Below are 18,040 nucleotides of genomic sequence, written 5' to 3' on the forward strand. Positions count from 1 at the left end.
CTATGCTGGGCCCACTAATGGTCAGGTTTCCTCCGGCCACAGGGCGGATGGGAGGACTTCGATCCTGCCCAGAACGCGCCTCTGCCAAGGCCCGATCCATTAGCACCCCCACCGCATCCTGCCTTCCCCCCTCCCAAAGTCTGCGCCGGGAAACTGAGGACGGGCCGTCCTTGGGGCACCGGGCCCAGGTCTTTCCTCGGCCCTCATCCAGTTCGCGCTTCCACCTGCCCATTTTCCAGTCGCATCCATTTAGACCCAATCAGGCTTCACTCTCTGTACAGCCCCTGGTTCCGACTCCACCTCTCCCTCCAGACACTCGGGCCCTGGGGCTTGGAAGTCTGTCACCTCCCTCATAAAAGTCTGTTCACACTTCATTAATCTCTTTAAGGCACTGAGATGAAAGGGGAGAGAGAACCCTCCAGCTCTCACCCTCATCCTCTCCTGCCTTTGGTCCTTAGTGCCTATGGAGGTGACAGACGTCCCAGAGCCCCCAGGCACAAGTTAGGCTCTAAGCCTCCGGGCTCCCAGTACACAAACCAGTACACATACTGGGGAGCCCAGGAGGATAGCCCCAGGAGCCCATACTGGGACAGATGGCTCTGTGGGGACCTGGCCCCACCTGCTGGTGGCTTCTGAGCTAGAAAACCTCAAGTTGCAAAGTGAGCTGTGCCCCAGGGCTTGGGCGACCAGATGAGTCAGGGGCTCGGCATGGGTTCTGACCTCAGTGGCTTAGCCTGGTATTAAGAGTCTCAACACTGGCCTCAAACTCAAATTGGAATTTGGACTCACTCCAGGTCGGCACCACATTTGGGATGGGATCTGACTCGGGTCAGAAGTTTAGCGGAGGGGTCAGCTACCCACTAGGAGGTCTTGGACTCAAACTAGGGTCCAGAGGTCAGGCCTAGTCTGGGGTCAGGGCTCAGTCCAGGTGGGGGGCTCAACCGGAGATTAAGGCCCAGGCTCAGCGTAGGTCGAGGGTCAGAAGGGAGTGGGGAAGTCTGGATTTCAGGCTGATGTTCGGGCTCAGTTGCAGGTAAGGACTCAGCCTGGGGTTGGTGTTCAGTCCGTCGACAAGCCCAGCCTGGGATCTTTGGGTGGGCTACTAGCTGCCTCACTCTACGATAAAGGAGGCTCCGCCTAACGCTGGAATTCAGCCCGGGGTCATAGGTCATCCTAGGGTCAAGATTTTAGCCTGGGACGAGGTTTCGGTCCTTCGTGGATCAGGAAGATTAGAACAGGGCAGGCCTCGGCAGATGTGCGTGTTTACCAAAAGCCTGGGCTCTGGCTGGGAGCCACATCCCCAGGGTAAAAAGAGGAAGTCCGTCCTTGGGGATGTCGGGAAATGTAGTTTATTGAATGCCCTGTAGCGCTCTCTGGTCTCACTGCATTCTGGGTAATGTAGTCCTGGACCGATCTTCAGTTGGGCGTGGGTGAAGGAATTCCGCTTCAAGGGCTGGCCATCAGATCCATCAGATTGGTTAGATGGACTGTTTATCAAATTACATCAGTACAATCGTTCTAGTGATTGGTGAGAGTGGAGGCGGGTTAAGCAGTATCAGCAGCCCATTCGGAGCTGGTGATGTCCATTTCGCGTCGTGCGGGGGAGTGGCGCGGATTTTCGAGGAAACGATCGCTGATTGGCTGGGACGGCTTGACCTGCCAGAGGGTCGGCCCCCATCGTGCGGCGATTGGCTCACCCGTTGGCGGGTGGGTGCGTCAGAGGCGGTGTCTGGGGAGGTGGTGGCTCCAGAGATGGCAGTGAGTGAGAGGAGGGGGCTCGCCCGTCGGAGCCCCGCGGAGTGGGGGCAGCGGCTACTGCTGCTCCTGCTCTTGGGCGGCTGCTCTGGGCGCATCCACCGGCTGGCGCTGACGGTGAGTCCCGTCGCGCGGCGGACTGGGGCGGGGGACGCAGTTTTGCTTCCTAGGAAGTCCCTGGTGTGGAGTGGTCTCGTCCTACTTCCCCCTCTTCTTACGCGGGATGGAGCCGTCCGCCGCCCCCCGCTTCCAGGCCCCGAGTGGTCTCGTCCGAGGAGTCCCCCCCGCCAGACCTCGCGTGGAGTTGCCTGGCCGACCACGCTAGGGTTGTGCCCGGCCCACTGGGGGTGGGACTTCACCTCCAGGGACTACCCACCCTCCTTAATCCTCTAAATTTTTGGGATCGCTCTGGGGGCGCTGGGGCCCTTGGCGCCTCCCAGGGGAGTCCCTGGGTTTTCTAGAATGGGGTCCTCTGGGCACTCACTGGGATCTTGGAATCTACAAACTGTCTGGGAGGTCGAGGCTCGGCACACCAAGATAAATAATTCTGCTCTTGGGGTGGTGCTCACCCGGTGCGGAGACTTCCAGGTGCCCCAGGCTTTCTCTTCTGGACTCTCAGAACAGTGGCTGGAAGAGCTGGGCCTATCCTGTTCCGACCCCGCGCCAGAGCCGTGGGGCTGAGTTGGTGAGACGAAGTCTGACCCGCCTCTGCTTCCTTGGTCTCCGGCAGGGGGAGAAGCGAGCAGACATCCCCCTGAACAGCTTCGGCTTCTACGCCAATGGCTCCCTGGAGGTGGACCTGAGCCTCCTGCGACTGGGCCTCCGGGACACAGAAGAGAAGGCCCCGCTGGTGAGGGGCTTTGAGGAGTTTGCTGGAGGAGGGCGAGGCGCACAAGTTTCCCAAACCCCCCTCCAGTCCCCAGTTCGTAGCTCCGCCTCTCATCCGTGTGATCTTGGGCAAGTCCATTGGCCTCTCTGAGCCTCCGTTTCCTCATCTGTAACATGGGAATAATAGAATCTCGTGCAGTATGTGCTGGGCCCTGAGCTGGGGTTGGTGGCGGGAGGGCACACCAATGCACAAGACATCCCCAGTTCCTGCAGTCAGAACAAGTAGCTAGCATTTTTTTAATGCCCACTGAGTCCCAGGTACCTGGCAGAGCAGTTTCCATGGGTCTGTTCTCTCATAGCCACCTCTCAGGGATGCTGTGAAAACGTTACACCTGTAAACCCAGCTTCACAGGTGTTGACACAAGCTTAGAGGTATGTGGCTTGCTCAGAGTCACAGTGCCTAGATGCAAGCAAGTCCACATGTGCTGGATTCCACAGCTCAAGGCAGGAAGCCATCAACATTTTATCTATCTGTTTATTTGTATTTATCACATCAACATTTTAATTGAGTGAAAACAGGGTGGGCTAGGTCCAGAGGACCAGCGAGGGTGTCCCCCACCCCCCGCCCCCGCCCCGGAAAAGTGACATCGAAGTTAAGCTGCATGGGATGGTTAGGAGTTAAGAGTATGAGGGAGCAGGGGCAGGACAGGTTGTTGGAATTCCATGAGTGAATGTGGGACTTAGCACACAATAAGGGTTCAGTCAATTTTAGGTCACATTTCTCTTGCTACTAAGAGAGGTGGCTTGGGGAGGTCCCTATGCAATTCCTCATTTCTTCCCCTTTTCTTTCCACTTGCCAGGTGGGGTTCAGTCTGACTCGGGCTCGATCTGGCAGCATTCCATCCTACTCAGTGAGTGGAGGAGGAGGTGGGGGAGGGGGTGAGGAGACCCCCCCATTTTTTTCACAGGGAGGGGAGCAAGAAGTGACCCTCCCTTGCAAGGTAGATGGGGAGGAGGCAGGGTGGGGCCAGGCTAGTGGGAGGCGGTAACCAAGGCGCCCTCCCACCCACTCCCCAGACCCAGGACCCCCACGACTGTCCTCTCTGGAAAAATAGTAGCAATCTCCTGGTTCTCTTCCTCATCAACACCAAGGATCTGCGGTAAGTTGATGGACCTGAGGACCTCTGTCATTCATCTTTTCCTAGGTGTGATACCCCCATAAGCAAGCTATCAGGTGGAATGAGAAGCCAGCTGCAAAGAACCTCATGCTCTTAGGAGGAAAACCACTTGCTTTTTAATTTTGCCTTCCAGCCTTGTGACTATGGGAAGGAGGGAGCAAGGGGAGGGGGGCCTAGGGAGTGTTGGGGTCTCAGGGCAGAATTCACAGACACAGAGGAGTGTTGTGAGAATTGATAGCCGCCGTTCGTACTTGTTGAACGCTTCCTATGTGGCGGGGAGCATCCTGCGAGCTTTTACAGGTGTTAATTCATCGACTCTTTATACTGATACCATCTCTATTCTAAAGGAGGAAACTGAGGCCCAAGAACCAAGAGTCCAGCAATACTGGGTAGCCTGTCTATAGATACATTTTCATGTTAAATAATGCACTTAAGTGGAATGAGTAAGTCAGTGTCAGGGGAAGTGACAACCACTGGTGCAGGCAGCGCCCAGATGGGGCAGCCGTCTTGATGGCTGGTGGCCGGTGCTGGAACTGTGTGATCACTGACTCAGCCTGACACCGGCCCTCAAAAAGGAGATCCTGAGGGCCCAAGGGACCATTGAGTTCCTCTGCACACGTTGTGTGCGTGACCCAAGCCTTCAGCCTCCTGGCCTCACCCCTGAAGCCCCCACCCTCACCCCAGGGTCCAGGTGCGGAAGTATGGGGAACAGAAGAAGCTGTTCATCTCTCCTGGGCTCCTCCCTGAAGTGCCCTCTGCACCAGGGCCCCCGAAGCCAGAGCTCACAGTCACCCCTAAAGTGAACAGTGGTGAGTCAGGCTGGCTGTGTGAGCAGGGAGGGTGGACGGCCAGGGCTGCGCGGCTGCTCCCCCCCCCCGCCCAGTTTTCTGTTGTCCTGCCCATCCACCCCTAAACTCATTCACTTGCCCCCTATAGGGACCACCACTGCGCTTGACAAGGCCAAGTCAAAACCCACAGTGTTTCAGGGGGAACAGCAGGTTCGAGGAAGCCAGGGCAGGAGGGAGGAAGGTCTGTTCCTCTTCGGGCCGAGGGGCATGTGGAGACCCAGGCCTGGGGCCAGCTGAAGCAGGCACTCTGTCCCATCAGGGCCTCGGTGGGAAGGACAAGGAACTGGTCCTGGGTCTCGGGCATCTCAACAATTCCTACAACTTCAGTGTGAGTATCTGTGAGTGCCCGCGGCCCCACCTCCCCCCCAGAGTGGGGACCCCCCCCCGGGCTGAGCCCCCCCCCCGTCTCCCCCTCTGTGCCCCCACCACCCAGTTCCACGTGGTGATCGGCTCTCGGGCCGAGGAAGGCCAATACAGCCTCAACTTCCACAACTGCTACAACTCAAAGCCAGGCCAGGAGCAGCCGTTCGACATCACGGTGAGCAGAGGCGGGCCAGCTACACCACATCCTCCCTGGGGTTGTGCTGTGGAACGAAAGCTGATGTGCCCATCTGGGAGGTGGGAAGACTGAGCCACAGAGAAGGGGAGCGTGAGAGTGGGAGGGCGAGATGCACCCTCACAGCTCTGCACGTCCAGACCTAGCATGAAATCCCCACCACCCACCCTGCCCCCTCCCCAGGTCATGATCCGGGAGAAGAACCCCGAGGGCTTCCTGTCAGCGGCGGAAATCCCCCTCTTCAAGCTGTACATGGTCATGTCTGCCTGCTTCCTGGCTGCTGGCATCTTCTGGGTGTCCGTCCTCTGCAAGAACATGTAATGCCCTGGCCCCTGGGGGGGGTCCCCCCACCTCCCCTCGTCATCGCTCTCCCATCCCTGCCCCTGACCGATGCCCCCCACCCCCTTCTGTCCCTGACCCCCCTGCCAGGTACAACGTCTTCAAGATCCACTGGCTCATGGCAGTCCTGGCTTTCACCAAGAGCATCTCCCTCCTTTTCCACAGTGTGAGAGCCTTGGGCCAGGAGCAGAAGGGGGCGGGGCTGGGGTTTCTGGGTCCAGGAAGAAGCCCGTGGAGCCCACTCCCCAAATCTTTGCAGACCCTGGGCTTGGGAGTTCATGTGTCCCAACTGTCCACATATCCAGCCATTTTTATCACCATGGCCCCCAACTGCCCCCCCAACTCAGCTGTCTGCTTGTCTTGTCCATCTGTGACCCTCTGCCCTTCAGTCTGACTGTCGGTTGGCCCAGCTCTGACTCTCCCGCTGACTGATGGTCCCCTCCTCTGTCACGGCCACAATTGCCCATTTCTGGGTCCACCTGCCATCCTGGTCATAACTGTCAGTTCTGTCAACTTTGTGGCCACCATGCCCACAGTGACTGTCCATGTTCCTGAACCACCACCGCCCTCCCGCTTGTACCACCGTCCACCCACACGTCCGTCCGTCTGTCTGACTGTCCATCTATCCATCCACCTCCAGATCAACTACTACTTCATCAACAGCCAGGGCCACCCCATCGAAGGCCTCGCTGTCATGCACTACATCACACACCTGTGAGTGCCCTTCTCTGGGGCAGGTGGGGGGGCAGGCAGGCTGGGGAGGGCCGGGCGCCACCCCCCCTCACCACCCACACCGTCCCCAGGCTGAAGGGCGCTCTCCTCTTCATCACCATCGCCTTGATCGGCTCTGGCTGGGCCTTCATCAAATACATCCTGTCAGACAAGGAGAAGAAGATCTTCGGGATCGTGATTCCACTGCAGGTAGACCTGGGGCCCCGGGTGGGCAGGCACACGTGCCCCCTTGGGGCACACCTACCCACGCCACACCGCCCCTCCCCCCGCCCCGCAGGTCCTGGCCAACGTGGCCTACATCGTCCTCGAGTCCCGTGAGGAAGGTGCCAGTGACTACGTGTTCTGGAAAGAGATCCTTTTCCTGGTGGATCTCATCTGCTGCGGCGCTATTCTCTTCCCTGTGGTCTGGTGAGGCTCCCGCCCCCACCCCCGGCCCCTTGCAGACGGGGCAGGAGGCTGTGCTGACCGCCGCCCGGGTCCCCTCTCCCGTTCCAGGTCCATCCGGCATCTCCAGGACGCATCTGGCACGGATGGAAAGGGTGAGGCCCTGGTCCCAGGACCTGCTGTGCCCCCCGCCCCTGTCCCGCTTCCAGGCCCCTCTTTCTGATCCCTGGATGTCCCTTCCCTCCCTACCGGCTGCCCCTCCTACCTGTCCTCTGAACGGGCCCCTCCAGACTTCCCGCCCCTTGGACACCGCCCAGAACGTCCCTCCTCCATACCTCTCCCCTTCCCCTCCATCGTCTGTGCACGCCTTTCAGTGGCAGTGAACCTGGCCAAGCTGAAGCTGTTTCAGCATTACTACGTCATGGTAAGAGCCCTGTTCTCACTCAGGGAAGTACCTGGGGGTGTTTTGTTTTTGTTTTTTGCTGGGGGGGGAGGTTACAACCAGCCCATTGGCGGACCCAGTCTAATCCCTCCTTCCGCCATCACTCTGAGCCCCAACACTCGGCCGTCTCCCTGTGTCCTGGCAGGTCATCTGTTACGTCTACTTCACGCGCATCATCGCCATCCTGCTGCGGGTGGCCATGCCCTTCCAGTGGCAATGGCTGTACCAGGTGAAGACCAAGACCAGGGCGGGGGGGCGGGGGGGGGACAGGAGGGTGGGCCAGACAGTGGCTGGGCGGGGGGGGGGGCTATGCCTGACACTCCCATCTCCCCTTGCCCCCCAGCTCTTGGTGGAGGGCTCCACCCTGGCCTTCTTTGTGCTCACTGGCTACAAGTTCCAGCCGGCAGGCAACAACCCTTACCTACAGCTGCCCCAGGAGGATGAGGAGGACATGCAGATGGAGCAAATGTGAGCCACCCCCCACCCGGCTGCCCTGGCCCACAGGGGTGGGTGGGGGAGGGGGAGTGCGGCGGCTCTGGAGGCAGAGTGGGCAGGGCCAGGGTTCTGGGGGGCGGCGTGGGGGGGCGGGGAGGTGGGCAAGCAGCTCTAGGGCTGGATTTGATGGGCACCGGGCAGGTGGGGCCTCGTGCCCCTCAACTCCTGGACCACCTCTTTGCTGTTTGCCTCCAGAATGACCGATTCTGGGTTCCAGGAAGGCCTGTCCAAAGTCAACAAAACAGCCAGCGGGCGGGAGCTTTTGTGATCATCCCCAGTGTCTGGAACCTTCCTCCTTCCCCCACCCCCCGCCTCTGCCCTCCACACACATTCCTCACTCTCCAGCTCCTCTCCCAAAGCACGTGTGGCGGGGGGAGGAGGGCGCCGGGCTGCATGCAGCACCCAGCTCCCTGGGGCTTGAGGTCCAGGAGCCCATTCAGAAGAGGGCCCCCTTCTTCCCCCCAAGCACTGGGCAGCCCTGTCCCTGCCCAGAGCCACCCACCTCTCGCAGCTGGGCAATATGATCTATTTTGCTACCCTGGTTTCTTGCCTTTCTGGGTGTTGAGGTCTAACACTGAGGTTGGGTTTACAATTTAGAGACCTGTATTCCTTGTGGAGGGAGGGTTGACTGCAACCTCCATTGCTCTACATAGTCAATAAATATCAGTTGAGCATCTGCTCTGTGCCAGGCCCCATGGCGGGTACTGAGGACAGAGCAGTGGCGAAGACCCACTCAAGGGACTTAACGGTTGGGGGTGGAGGCCAGTCAGGGAGAGGACTGAGTCACCAGACAGTTCCATCACAGGGCCTTGACCCAGCCTGGGAAGTGAGGGAAAGGTATATAGAGAAGTGGGGGGAAGGGTAGCAGGCCCAGGTAAGGGGACAGCATGTGCAGAGGCTGGAGGGCAGGAAAATGTGGTGGGCAGCCCCGCAAGAGCTCACACGGAAGACTGGAAGTAATCGTGCCTAACACGTAGTGATGCTCCTCTTCCGAGGCTTCTGTTGATCCTAATTCCTATCGGAAAGCCTGTGAGACACAGAGAGGCGAAGTCACTTGCCCAGGGTCACACAGCTGACAAGCTGGGAGACTCGGGACCCAAAACAGCAGGGGCCTGGTTTCAGAGCTGCGCTTTCCCACCAATGGCACTGCCCCCCTGCGCCCAGACTCCCTGCGACCAAACCTTTTGAGTTCGCCCCCCTTTGTCATGTGACCCTGGATAAGTGGTTTCACCCAACCTGTAAGATGGGGGTCCCACGGGATCGCCCCGGATAATGCTGTGAGTGACTCAGCACAGCCTAACCTTTCGTGAATTGCCCTGAACTTTGAGGAATGACGTCAGATTAGTGATGCACCTGTGCGCGCGCGCACGCACACACACACACACACACACACACACACACACACACACGGGCAGCTCCAGAGATAGGCGCGCGCACACACACACACACACACACACACACGGGCAGCTCCAGAGATAGGCGCGCACACACACACACACACACACACACACACGGGCAGCTCCAGAGATAGGCGCGTGCACACACACACACACACACACACACACACACACACATACATACACGGGCAGCTCCAGAGATAGGGCTCTCCCCCTGTCCCATGGCACCCTTCAACTAGAGTGCCTAGAGCCCCTTTTGGAGCTCTGGGAGGCACTTCTTGGGAAGGGGGGGTTGGGGGCCCAGGCCGGGGACAACGGGTAGAGGATTGGGCTGGGGTCAGACTTCTTGCAAACGGAAGCACGTGTAACGGGCCCAGTGCATAAATAGCCCAGCCAGACAAGGACGTGGGGAGGCACTGCAGACTGGGGAAGTTAGGGGAAGGCGGAGGAGCCCAGAATAGCCGGCGAGCCCCACTGCCGGGCTGGCTGGAGCTGGGAAGGGGTGGAAGCCTAAAGATGCAGACACGGTTGGACTCAGTGCCGTCCCTGCAGGAGCCAAGGAAAAGTTTAAAGCAGGGAAGGAAGGACGTGGCCACACAGGGTCAAAGTCTTACTCCCTGTGCATGCAGGGCTGGGCAGGGCCATGGCTCCCCAAAGATGTCCAGTCCCTGGAACCTGTGAATGTTGCAGTATGTGACAAAATGCACTTTGCAGCTGCGATTTAGCGAAAGACCCTGAGATAGGAGGAGATCCTGGATTGCCCGGTGTTAGCACAAGCGTCCTCACGAGAGGTCCATCGGAGAAGGAGCGTGACAAGGAAACTGGCCAGGGGATGAGCTGTGGGGCTGGAGGGAGGGGCCAGGAGCCACGGAGTGGAGTAGCCACCAGAAGCGGAAGAGGCTGGAAGAGGATTCCTACCCTGGAGCCTCCTGAAGGAAATGAAGGAATGCAGCCCTAACCTTGATTGCAGACATCTGCCCTCCAGACCTGTAAGATAATAAATAGGTGTTATTTTAAGCCACCCAGTGTGTGGTCGTTTGTTACAGCAGCCATCAGAAACTCCTACAGTTCAGGAGCATGAGCTCTGGGTCCCAGCTCTTGCCAGCTGGAGGATCTTGGGCAAGTGGCCAAAGCCCTCAGTTTCTTGGTCTGTAAAATAGGGACGTGGAATAAACAAAGCTGGTGAGATAAGGCGCTGCGTCAAGAGTCTCATGGAGCCCTTCGCCTCATAATTCTGTAGGATCGCAAAGTTGTGTTTTTAGAAAAAGTCCCCAGTTGCTGTAGAGTAGGTGGGCTGGCTGCAGGGAGCCTATAGCGGGGAGGCCACAGACCACAGGGGTGGAGAGAATGGGCAGACTGGGACAGGGAGGAAGGGGGGGACCCTGGCGTGGAGGCCTGGCGGGGCTGTCACGGAAATAAGGCACGAAGGTGGAGGAGCAGGTGTCGGGAAAAATAAAAACACAGTCCAGGTGCGCTGAGCGCTCACTCTGTGTGAGGCACCAGGCTTAGCATTCTGCTTGCTGATGCCACCAGCTTGTCACCCCAAGACTCAGAGGGAAGTTCCATGGCTGTGGGACTGTCCAGTTTACAGATTAGGAACTAAGCCTGGGAGGTCAAAACCTCTGCCCCTGCATCCTCCAAGGTGGGGGCCCTGGGGCCCCGGCCTCTGCTGAGTGTGAGTGAGAGGGTGCAGGGTGGGGGGTGGGGAGAAGGAGCCAAGGGGCAGATGAGACTCAACCAGGCCAAGTTTACCTTTGAGTTAATGAGTAATAAGTAGTGAGAAGGGGAAGCTCAGGTTGCATGGTGGGGGGAGGGAAATTCTCAGAAAGCAGTGTAGCAAGGACCCCATTCTGGAAGTGGGGGGCCAGGAGGGAGAGTGGTCCCTGATGCTCCCAGGCCCGGCACTGCCTCTGAAGGGTGTGTGTGTGTGTGTGTGTGTGTGTGTGTGTGTGTGTGTGTGTGAGAGAGAGAGAGGGTGCAGCGGGGAAGTAACTGCACTCAAGCAGGCGTGGGGTGGAGGGGGGCACCTCCCCCCACCCAGAAATCATCCCCACTTCCTTCCCCTTCTCTCCTTGCCCTTCCAGCTAGGGTGGCAAGACAAGATACAGGACACCCAGTTCAATCTGAATTGCAGATAAACAGCAAATACTTTGTTAGGGTTAAGTACGTCCCAGATACCCCACTCAGCTCAGGCAACCCGGTTCTCCCTCCCTCCGTATCTGGAACGCTGGGCAGGATGCACCAGCTAACTGGAAGTCCCCTCCCACCCCACCCGGTCTCCTTCTCTCTCTCCCCTGCTGGCTTATCTTGCCTGCCATCCCTCTCCCACACTTCTGGGCACAAATGCACACCCCCAGGAAGAAGCCTCAGAGAGCTCTTTCCTTCCTAGCAGGCCCTGCTCTGCATTTGCCTTCATCCCTCAGGTCACTTCCTAGAGATCAGGGGCACAATCATTCACAGACTTCCACCACCATGACCATAAAGTCTATAAGCCCAGGGTTCCGAAGCATCTCAGCACCTTTCATTGTCAAAACAGCAGGAACTATCATCGATCCCATCGTTGAGCAGGATTAACTGAGGCTCTGAGAAAGAAGGAACCGAGGCAGAGGCCAGCAGCAACACCTGCCCAAGATGGTCAAGCCACAGAGCCCAAATGTTTAAGGCTATGATGAATCCAGGAAATAGGGTGGGTTTGGGGGGTGGGGAGGGGAAGAGAGGGAGTAATGGGGGGTTGGGAGATCCTAGCAGGTTCCCCTCTCCCCCCCCCTCCCCCGTTTCAGAAGTCTACTCTCAATTCTGGACAGTAAGCAGGCATTTGCACTCTCCCTCCTTCCAAAGAAGGGGTGTCGCAATCAAAGCAGACAGGGGCCAAGTTTGCTCTGTTTCTGCCCGCCTCCCCCCACTCCAGGCATGCCAGCATAGCCAGGAAAGGAGCGTGGTTTACAGGAAATCCTCACTGAGTTCCCCATTAACCCCTTCCTTGGGACTTTGGAAACCAGTCCTCCAGAGATCAAAATCCCCCATACCAGTTGCCCCCTGTGCCCTGGACTTCACACACCCCTTCCCCCAGATGCACAGCCTTGCTGGAAATCCAACAGATGTACGTCAAAATGATACTGAGGCAAAAATGCAAAGCTTTGCCAGCAGGCTGTCATGATGAAGCAGTGGGGAAATCAGCAATTTCCTGCAGGGGCAGCAAGTATGTAAATCAATACAGTTATGGAGGGAAAGACAGCAAAATCTAGCGAGATTATTCACGCTAGATCCTTACACTCTAGACTGATCCATAGGATCCATATAAGTCGCCTTTGATACAGGGTTACATCCTTTCATGGCAATAACAACCCTGTGAAGTGACTGCTATTTATAACCTCACTTTACGTGGGGAAACTGAGGCTCACAGTGGTTATTAGTCAGGTGCCCAAAGTTTACCACTAATAAGGATCAGAACTGGAGAGTGATGCAGGCTCAAGATTACTCACTGAGGAGAACATGGCTTATAACCATGGAAGTCTATCCACGGGGAGGAGGCCAGTTACTTTCGTACAATGCAATGTGAGGCAGTTGCCTCTAAGAACAAGGAGGCTCTCTTGGCACTGGTATTAAACAGTCTCTAGGGGATATTGTTTATGAAAAAGCAAGGTGTAACCCAGGCAGGGAAACCAGGAAGAACAGCATGTAGAGAACTCTGATCACTTGTTTTTAAAACTCGTGAACATTTATAAATGCATGAGATATCTCTGGAAGGAAACCTGAAATTTGGTTGCACTATGACATTCGAAACCTGAAAGTTTGCCAACAGGAATAGGAGAAAAGTTACCTTTTCCCTGTACACCTCCTTGCACCTTTTAGCTGTTGAACCATATGAATATATTACGTATTCATACCAAAAAAACTAAATACAATTCATAATAATAGTAATAATAATAACATCTTAAGAGAATGTTGATGTAAGACAGAAAAAAAGCTAGCAATGGGGAATTTGCTCAATGACGACTTTTTTTTTTTTTAACCATCATAGTCATTCAGACCATGCTGGTCACCTGACAAGGGTAGGTGAAGGGAACTCCAGGCTCCCCTTGCCTAAAAACCATGCTCACCTGCCTAGTGAACTTCTACACATACTTCAAAGCCCAGCTGAAATATCCCCCTCTCAGAAATCCTCCCTGACCCTCCAAGCAGCAGCGCTCTTCTCCACTGAGAAGACAATCCATGGGGCCCGGAGCGTCTGTGCTGGACTCTGTCCCCCAGCCTGACCCCAGCATGGATGACGGACTCTTGCTACCAGAATAGAGACGGACTCGTAGGAAGGGTTTGGTTAATAAATGCATGGCCCAAAGTGGACTGGGGGTCAGGCCCAGACACCTGGGGTGGGGGGCTCTCTGGCCCTCAGTGTTCCTCCACCACAGAGTAGGTGCAACAGGGAAAGGTTCACCACCTGGCCTTGACCCTGAGGGAGGCCATGGCAAAGGGAAGGTGTGTTCATTGCAGGAGGACATGCCCTTGCGTTAGTTACCCCAGAACACGCTGGCCCTTGGGATTGAAAAATAGGAAATGGTATTGAGAAATCTGGGGCAGCTCCAGGGAGGGGAAGGCCACCAGAGCCGTGGGCTGGGCTGAGGTGGACGGGGGGGGGGGGGGGAGGGGGGGGGCAGGGGGAGGCAGGAGCCAGATAAAAGGCAGCCTCCAACAGCCTCTGCTCATTCCCTCCCAATCCCCTCCCTCCATCCCTCGGTCTCTCGGTCCCTCCACTGCCCCTGCACCATGGGGCCTGCCTCGGGCCCCAGCCTGCTGCTGCTGCTGACCAACCTCCCCCTCGTGCTGGGGGAGCCCCTGTGAGTGGTCACAACCCCTTCCCCAACAGCGTTGCTTCTGAGGTTGGAGTGGGTGTTTGTGGGGTCAGGTCTCAGGAGGATTCAGGGTGCATTTGGGTGCCTGCGGAGGCAGGGGCCAGTGGGTTGGGCTGTTAAAGAATTCGGGATGCCCGTGACTTCAAGAGTTCATGAGTTGGGTGTTTGTGGAATTCAGAGTTGTGATGGGGCGGGGGGTGTTTCTCCAACCGGGGGTCTGTGGGTTTAGGGTGCATGGCGTGTGCTGTTCAGTGATTCTGCCGCGGTAGTGGAGGCCTCGAGGTCTGACAGCATGGGATTTGGGAGTTTCCCAATGTGTGGGTGAGGGTTGGGATTGCCGGGCCCCTAGAACAGCATCCCCTGCCCCCACCTGCTCCTGCAGGTTCTCCATGATCACCCCCAACATCCTGCGGCTGGGGAACCAGGAGACCGTGGTGCTGGAGGCCCACGACCTGAAGCAGAACACTGAAGTCACGGTCACCGTCCACGACTTCCCGGCCAAGAAGCAAGTGCTGTCCAACGAGAAAACCGATCTGACCAGTGCCAATGACTACATGAGCACTGTCACCGTCAGGGTGGGTGTGCCTGCTGATGCCCCAGCCCTCTCTGAGCCCCTCCCACGTCGGAGCCCGCCCCTCTCTGAGACTCCTCCGTGAACTAGCCCCTCCTATCCTGAGCCCCACTCCACTGTGAGGTCCTCTGGGCCCCCCTGTCTGATTCCCCCTTCTTATCCCCCTCTCTGACCCCTGCCGCCTCTCTAGCCCTTGGTCCCTCTCCGAGTAGCCCTCCTCTCTCAACCTGGCCACACCAGGGAGACCAGGAGTGCTGGGCAGGTGCTATTGGTGGGAGGGGCAGGTGTGGGCCCCAGGGAAGGCCTGGGGGCCGGATGTGGGCAAGGGGCCCCGAAGGAGACCCCTAATGATCCTCTGGTCCACCCCTAGATCCCGACCGACAAGGAGTTAATATCAGAGAAGGGAAACAGTTTCGTGACTATCCAGGCGGCCTTTGGGGCCACCGTGGTGGAGAAGGTGGTGCTGATCAGCCCTCAGAGCGGGTACCTCTTCATCCAGACGGACAAGACCATCTACACCCCGGGCTCCACAGGCAAGGGACTGGGCAGCGGCTGGAGAGGGCCAGGGGCCGGGTTGTGGGGAGGGGCAGGGCCTCACCCACCGCCCCCTTTCTCTCCCGCCACCTCCCAGTCCTCTATCGGATCTTCACCGTGGACCACAGCCTGCTTCCCGTGGGTCGGAGCGTTATTGTCGTCATCCAGGTACCAGCCAGCCAGGGCCCCAGATGCGCCCCAAGCAGAGACTCGGGGAGAGACAAAGAGATAGAGAGAGACAGAGAAAGAGACTCCAGAAAAGGCACACCTGAAGAGACCTAAAGGCAAAGAAATGTGTAGAGCCACAAACACAGAAAGAGTCCTGGAAACAGGGAAGACATACAGGGATACCACGTGGATTCTGGCTCCAGATGAATCTCTGATTACTGCGTGACCCCGGAAAGGTCACTTCACCTTGCTGGGCCTCAGTTTTCTCATCTGAAGTTTGGGGTGACGGAGGAAACCTATGTAGTTCATTCCGCCTCCTGCAGCCAGAGGGCGCCCGCGAGCACCCAACTCAGGTCCTGCCCTCTGCCCAGAGCCCTCCAGGGGTTCCCACCTCTCTGGCGTAAAAGCCTAAGTCCTCCTGCGGTCCCCAAGGCCCTGCATGACCTGCCCTGTCCCCTCTCCGTTCTCCCCTCCTCTCTCTCTTCCCCTTACTCATTCGGCTCCAGCCACATGGGCCTCCTTGCTGTACCTCCCACTGCCATGCGGGACCTGCCCCAGGACCTTTGCACATGTTGTTCCGCTGTACCCAGAAAACCCTCTTCCTCCAAATACCTACACTGCTTGCCCCCTCACATCCTTCAAGTCTTTGCTCAAATGTCACCAGTGTCCCAATTTCACAGAGAAGCCTCCCTGAGCATCCTATAAAATTGCAACCACCCCTCCCCTGCAACGTACACACACCACAATCTTCTCCCTTCTTGTCATCTCCTCTTGGCATCCTAACATTGGGTTTATTCATTTGCTAATTGCCCCTCCCCCAACCTCCACAGAACCTAAATTCCACAGGGGAAGGGATTTTTATCTGTTCGCTCAGGGCCTTATCTCCTAAACCCAGAAAGTGCTTGGCATATAGGGAGAAGGGAGGAAGGGAGGAGGGAAATGGAAGGAGGAAGTGAAGGAGGGAGGGAAGAGGTGGGTCTTTCTCAGAGAATCATCAGGAGGTATTTCTTGAAATCATGCAAAGGTAACAGGAACCAGGTTCTGACAGCCGTGAGCTGACTTTGGGGGTCAGTGGAATGTGTGGGGACCGGCGAACACACACCTCTAATGGCACAGCCTCGGCCCAGTTCCAGTCAAATGTCGCCTCGTACCAACAGGAATCCATTATCCACAATTATCCCAATCTCCAAGAGAAGCCAGAAAGCCAGATGTTTACATGATGTCTCCTGGCGTTTCATTATTGGCAACAAATGAAATAATGTGGATTTGGTCGAACCACATGTAACTGCTATCCTTATAGGCCAAAGAGTCGAACATAGGCAATCCTTTGTGGCTCAGCACCCACAAAATGCTTACCACCGAGTCCGGCACAAAGTAGGTGGTAAATGCTAGTTATTGCTAGCATTCAGACAGACACTGATGATAGGGAGCTCCGGCTTACATTAACCGGGTCTCAGGCCGATGAAGTACGGGCTCTATTTATCCCTTTTTCTAGATGGGCACATTGAGCACAGAGAGGTTAAGGAACTTGCCCAACGTCACACAGCTCATAAATGGCAGAGCGGAGATTTGAATCCAGGCCGACTGACCCGAGTCCATGTTCAAAACCAGTAGTCGTGACACACAGAGAGTGGCCAGACACAGAGAGGGAGAGGAGAACCTAGGGGTTAAGCCTGCTCTCTAAAGAGACACACCCTCCGTGTCTCCACAGACTCCTGACGGTATTCCCATCAAGCGGGACTCCCTGTCTTCTCAAAACCAGGTTGGCATCTTGTCCCTGTCTTGGAACATCCCGGAGCTGGTCAAGTATGTCAGGCCCTCCTGGAGGGGGTTCCCTATCCCAAGGGAGGGCGTGGGGGCATGTGGGGCTCACTCGCCTGCCTTCCCCCACAGCATGGGGCAGTGGAAAATCCAGGTCCACTACGAAGATGCCCCGCAACAGGTCTTCTCCGCTGAGTTCGAGGTGAAGGAATACGGTAAGAGGAGAGAGTCCGGGTGGGGGACCCCGTGGCGCCGGGCCCCAGGGCTGGTGCCCTACTGGTGTGTCTCTTCCCCCAGTGCTGCCCAGTTTTGAGGTCCAAGTGGAGCCTGAAGAGAAGTTCTACTATATCGATGACCCGGAGGGCCTGGAGGTCACCATCACGGCCAGGTGAAGGGCTGGGAATGGGGCCAGGTGGTAGGGCAGGTGAGGGGGCAGGTGAGGGCCAGGTGAGGATCAGGTGAGCAGCCAGGGGTGGAGCCGAGTGAGGGCCGGGTGAGGGGCCAGATGTGGAGCAGGTGAGAAGCAGGTGAGGGGCCAGGGGCTCTGCGGGAGGAGTGAGTGGACGTTTGGAGGGAGGCGTGCCTTTCAGGAGAGGAGCACCTGAGACTCTCTTGCCTCCCAGGTTCTTGTACGGGAAGACTGTGGATGGAACAGCCTTCGTCATCTTTGGGATCCAGGATGGTGACCACAGGATTTCGCTGGCCCAGTCCCTCACCCGCGTTACGGTGCTCTGCCCCTCCGAGCCTCCTCCACTCTGAACTTCTGCCCTCCCCCACCCTCCCCCCTCCCCCCTCCCCTTTTCTGAGTCTCCTTTCCTCTTCCCAGATCGAAGATGGCACTGGGGAGGCCAAGCTGAGCCGAAAGGTCCTGCTGGACGGGGTGTACTCCTCCCAAGCAAATGACTTGGTGGGGAAGTCCTTGTACGTGTCAGTCACTGTTGTCTTGCACTCAGGTGAGGCCTGGTCTGAGGGCAGAGGCCCAGCTGAGGGGGGGAGGCCCAGTCTGAGGGCAGAGGCCCAGAATGAGGGTGGAATCCAGTCTGAGAAGGGAGAGGAGAGACCAAGTCTAAGAGAGGAGATCAGATGAAAGTGATATCCAGCTTGACAAGAGAGGCCCAGTCTCAGAGGGGAGGCCCAGAATGAGGGGGGAGGCCCGGTATGAAGGTAGGATCCAGTCTGACAGAGGAGGCCCAGTCTGAGGG

General features: G+C 57.3%; 2 protein-coding genes across 7 annotated transcripts in view; both read left to right on the forward strand.

Annotated features, from left to right (window-relative positions):
- The first annotated feature begins 1,708 nt into the window (after window positions 1-1,708).
- GPR108 (G protein-coupled receptor 108) lies at window positions 1,709-9,975 on the forward strand. Of its 6 annotated transcripts, none has more exons than XM_073887239.1 (20): window positions 1,709-1,872; window positions 2,486-2,605; window positions 3,444-3,494; window positions 3,661-3,743; window positions 4,446-4,570; window positions 4,698-4,759; window positions 4,869-4,937; window positions 5,043-5,147; window positions 5,349-5,482; window positions 5,595-5,670; window positions 6,145-6,218; window positions 6,308-6,425; window positions 6,514-6,644; window positions 6,732-6,775; window positions 6,911-7,044; window positions 7,208-7,291; window positions 7,406-7,530; window positions 7,753-8,912; window positions 9,025-9,088; window positions 9,159-9,975. In XM_073887239.1, the coding sequence occupies exons 1-18, from the start codon at window positions 1,753-1,755 to the stop codon at window positions 7,823-7,825; spliced, it is 1,728 nt and encodes a 575-aa protein (XP_073743340.1). In that variant the 5' UTR covers window positions 1,709-1,752; the 3' UTR covers window positions 7,826-8,912; window positions 9,025-9,088; window positions 9,159-9,975. The 6 variants fall into 6 exon arrangements, with proteins under 6 accessions (XP_073743340.1, XP_073743341.1, XP_073743339.1 ...); XM_073887240.1 differs by having other exon boundaries at window positions 9,033-9,088; XM_073887238.1 differs by lacking the exon at window positions 9,025-9,088 and having other exon boundaries at window positions 7,753-8,984.
- A 3,669-nt stretch (window positions 9,976-13,644) lies between these two features.
- C3 (complement C3) overlaps window positions 13,645-18,040 on the forward strand; it is a 32,659-nt gene continuing 28,263 nt past the window's right edge. Inside the window, exons 1-9 of the mRNA XM_025861022.2 lie at window positions 13,645-13,789; window positions 14,187-14,379; window positions 14,746-14,908; window positions 15,007-15,077; window positions 16,789-16,883; window positions 16,971-17,053; window positions 17,136-17,226; window positions 17,462-17,564; window positions 17,665-17,791. Coding sequence (XP_025716807.1) covers window positions 13,719-13,789; window positions 14,187-14,379; window positions 14,746-14,908; window positions 15,007-15,077; window positions 16,789-16,883; window positions 16,971-17,053; window positions 17,136-17,226; window positions 17,462-17,564; window positions 17,665-17,791 — 997 coding nt within the window. The 5' untranslated portion in view covers window positions 13,645-13,718. The remainder of the gene's footprint in view (window positions 13,790-14,186; window positions 14,380-14,745; window positions 14,909-15,006; window positions 15,078-16,788; window positions 16,884-16,970; window positions 17,054-17,135; window positions 17,227-17,461; window positions 17,565-17,664; window positions 17,792-18,040) is intronic.

Source organism: Callorhinus ursinus, unplaced genomic scaffold (assembly GCF_003265705.2).
Source record: "Callorhinus ursinus isolate GAN/ISIS: 27379988/994484 unplaced genomic scaffold, GSC_fseal_2.0 scaffold77, whole genome shotgun sequence".
NCBI lineage: Eukaryota > Metazoa > Chordata > Mammalia > Carnivora > Otariidae > Callorhinus > Callorhinus ursinus.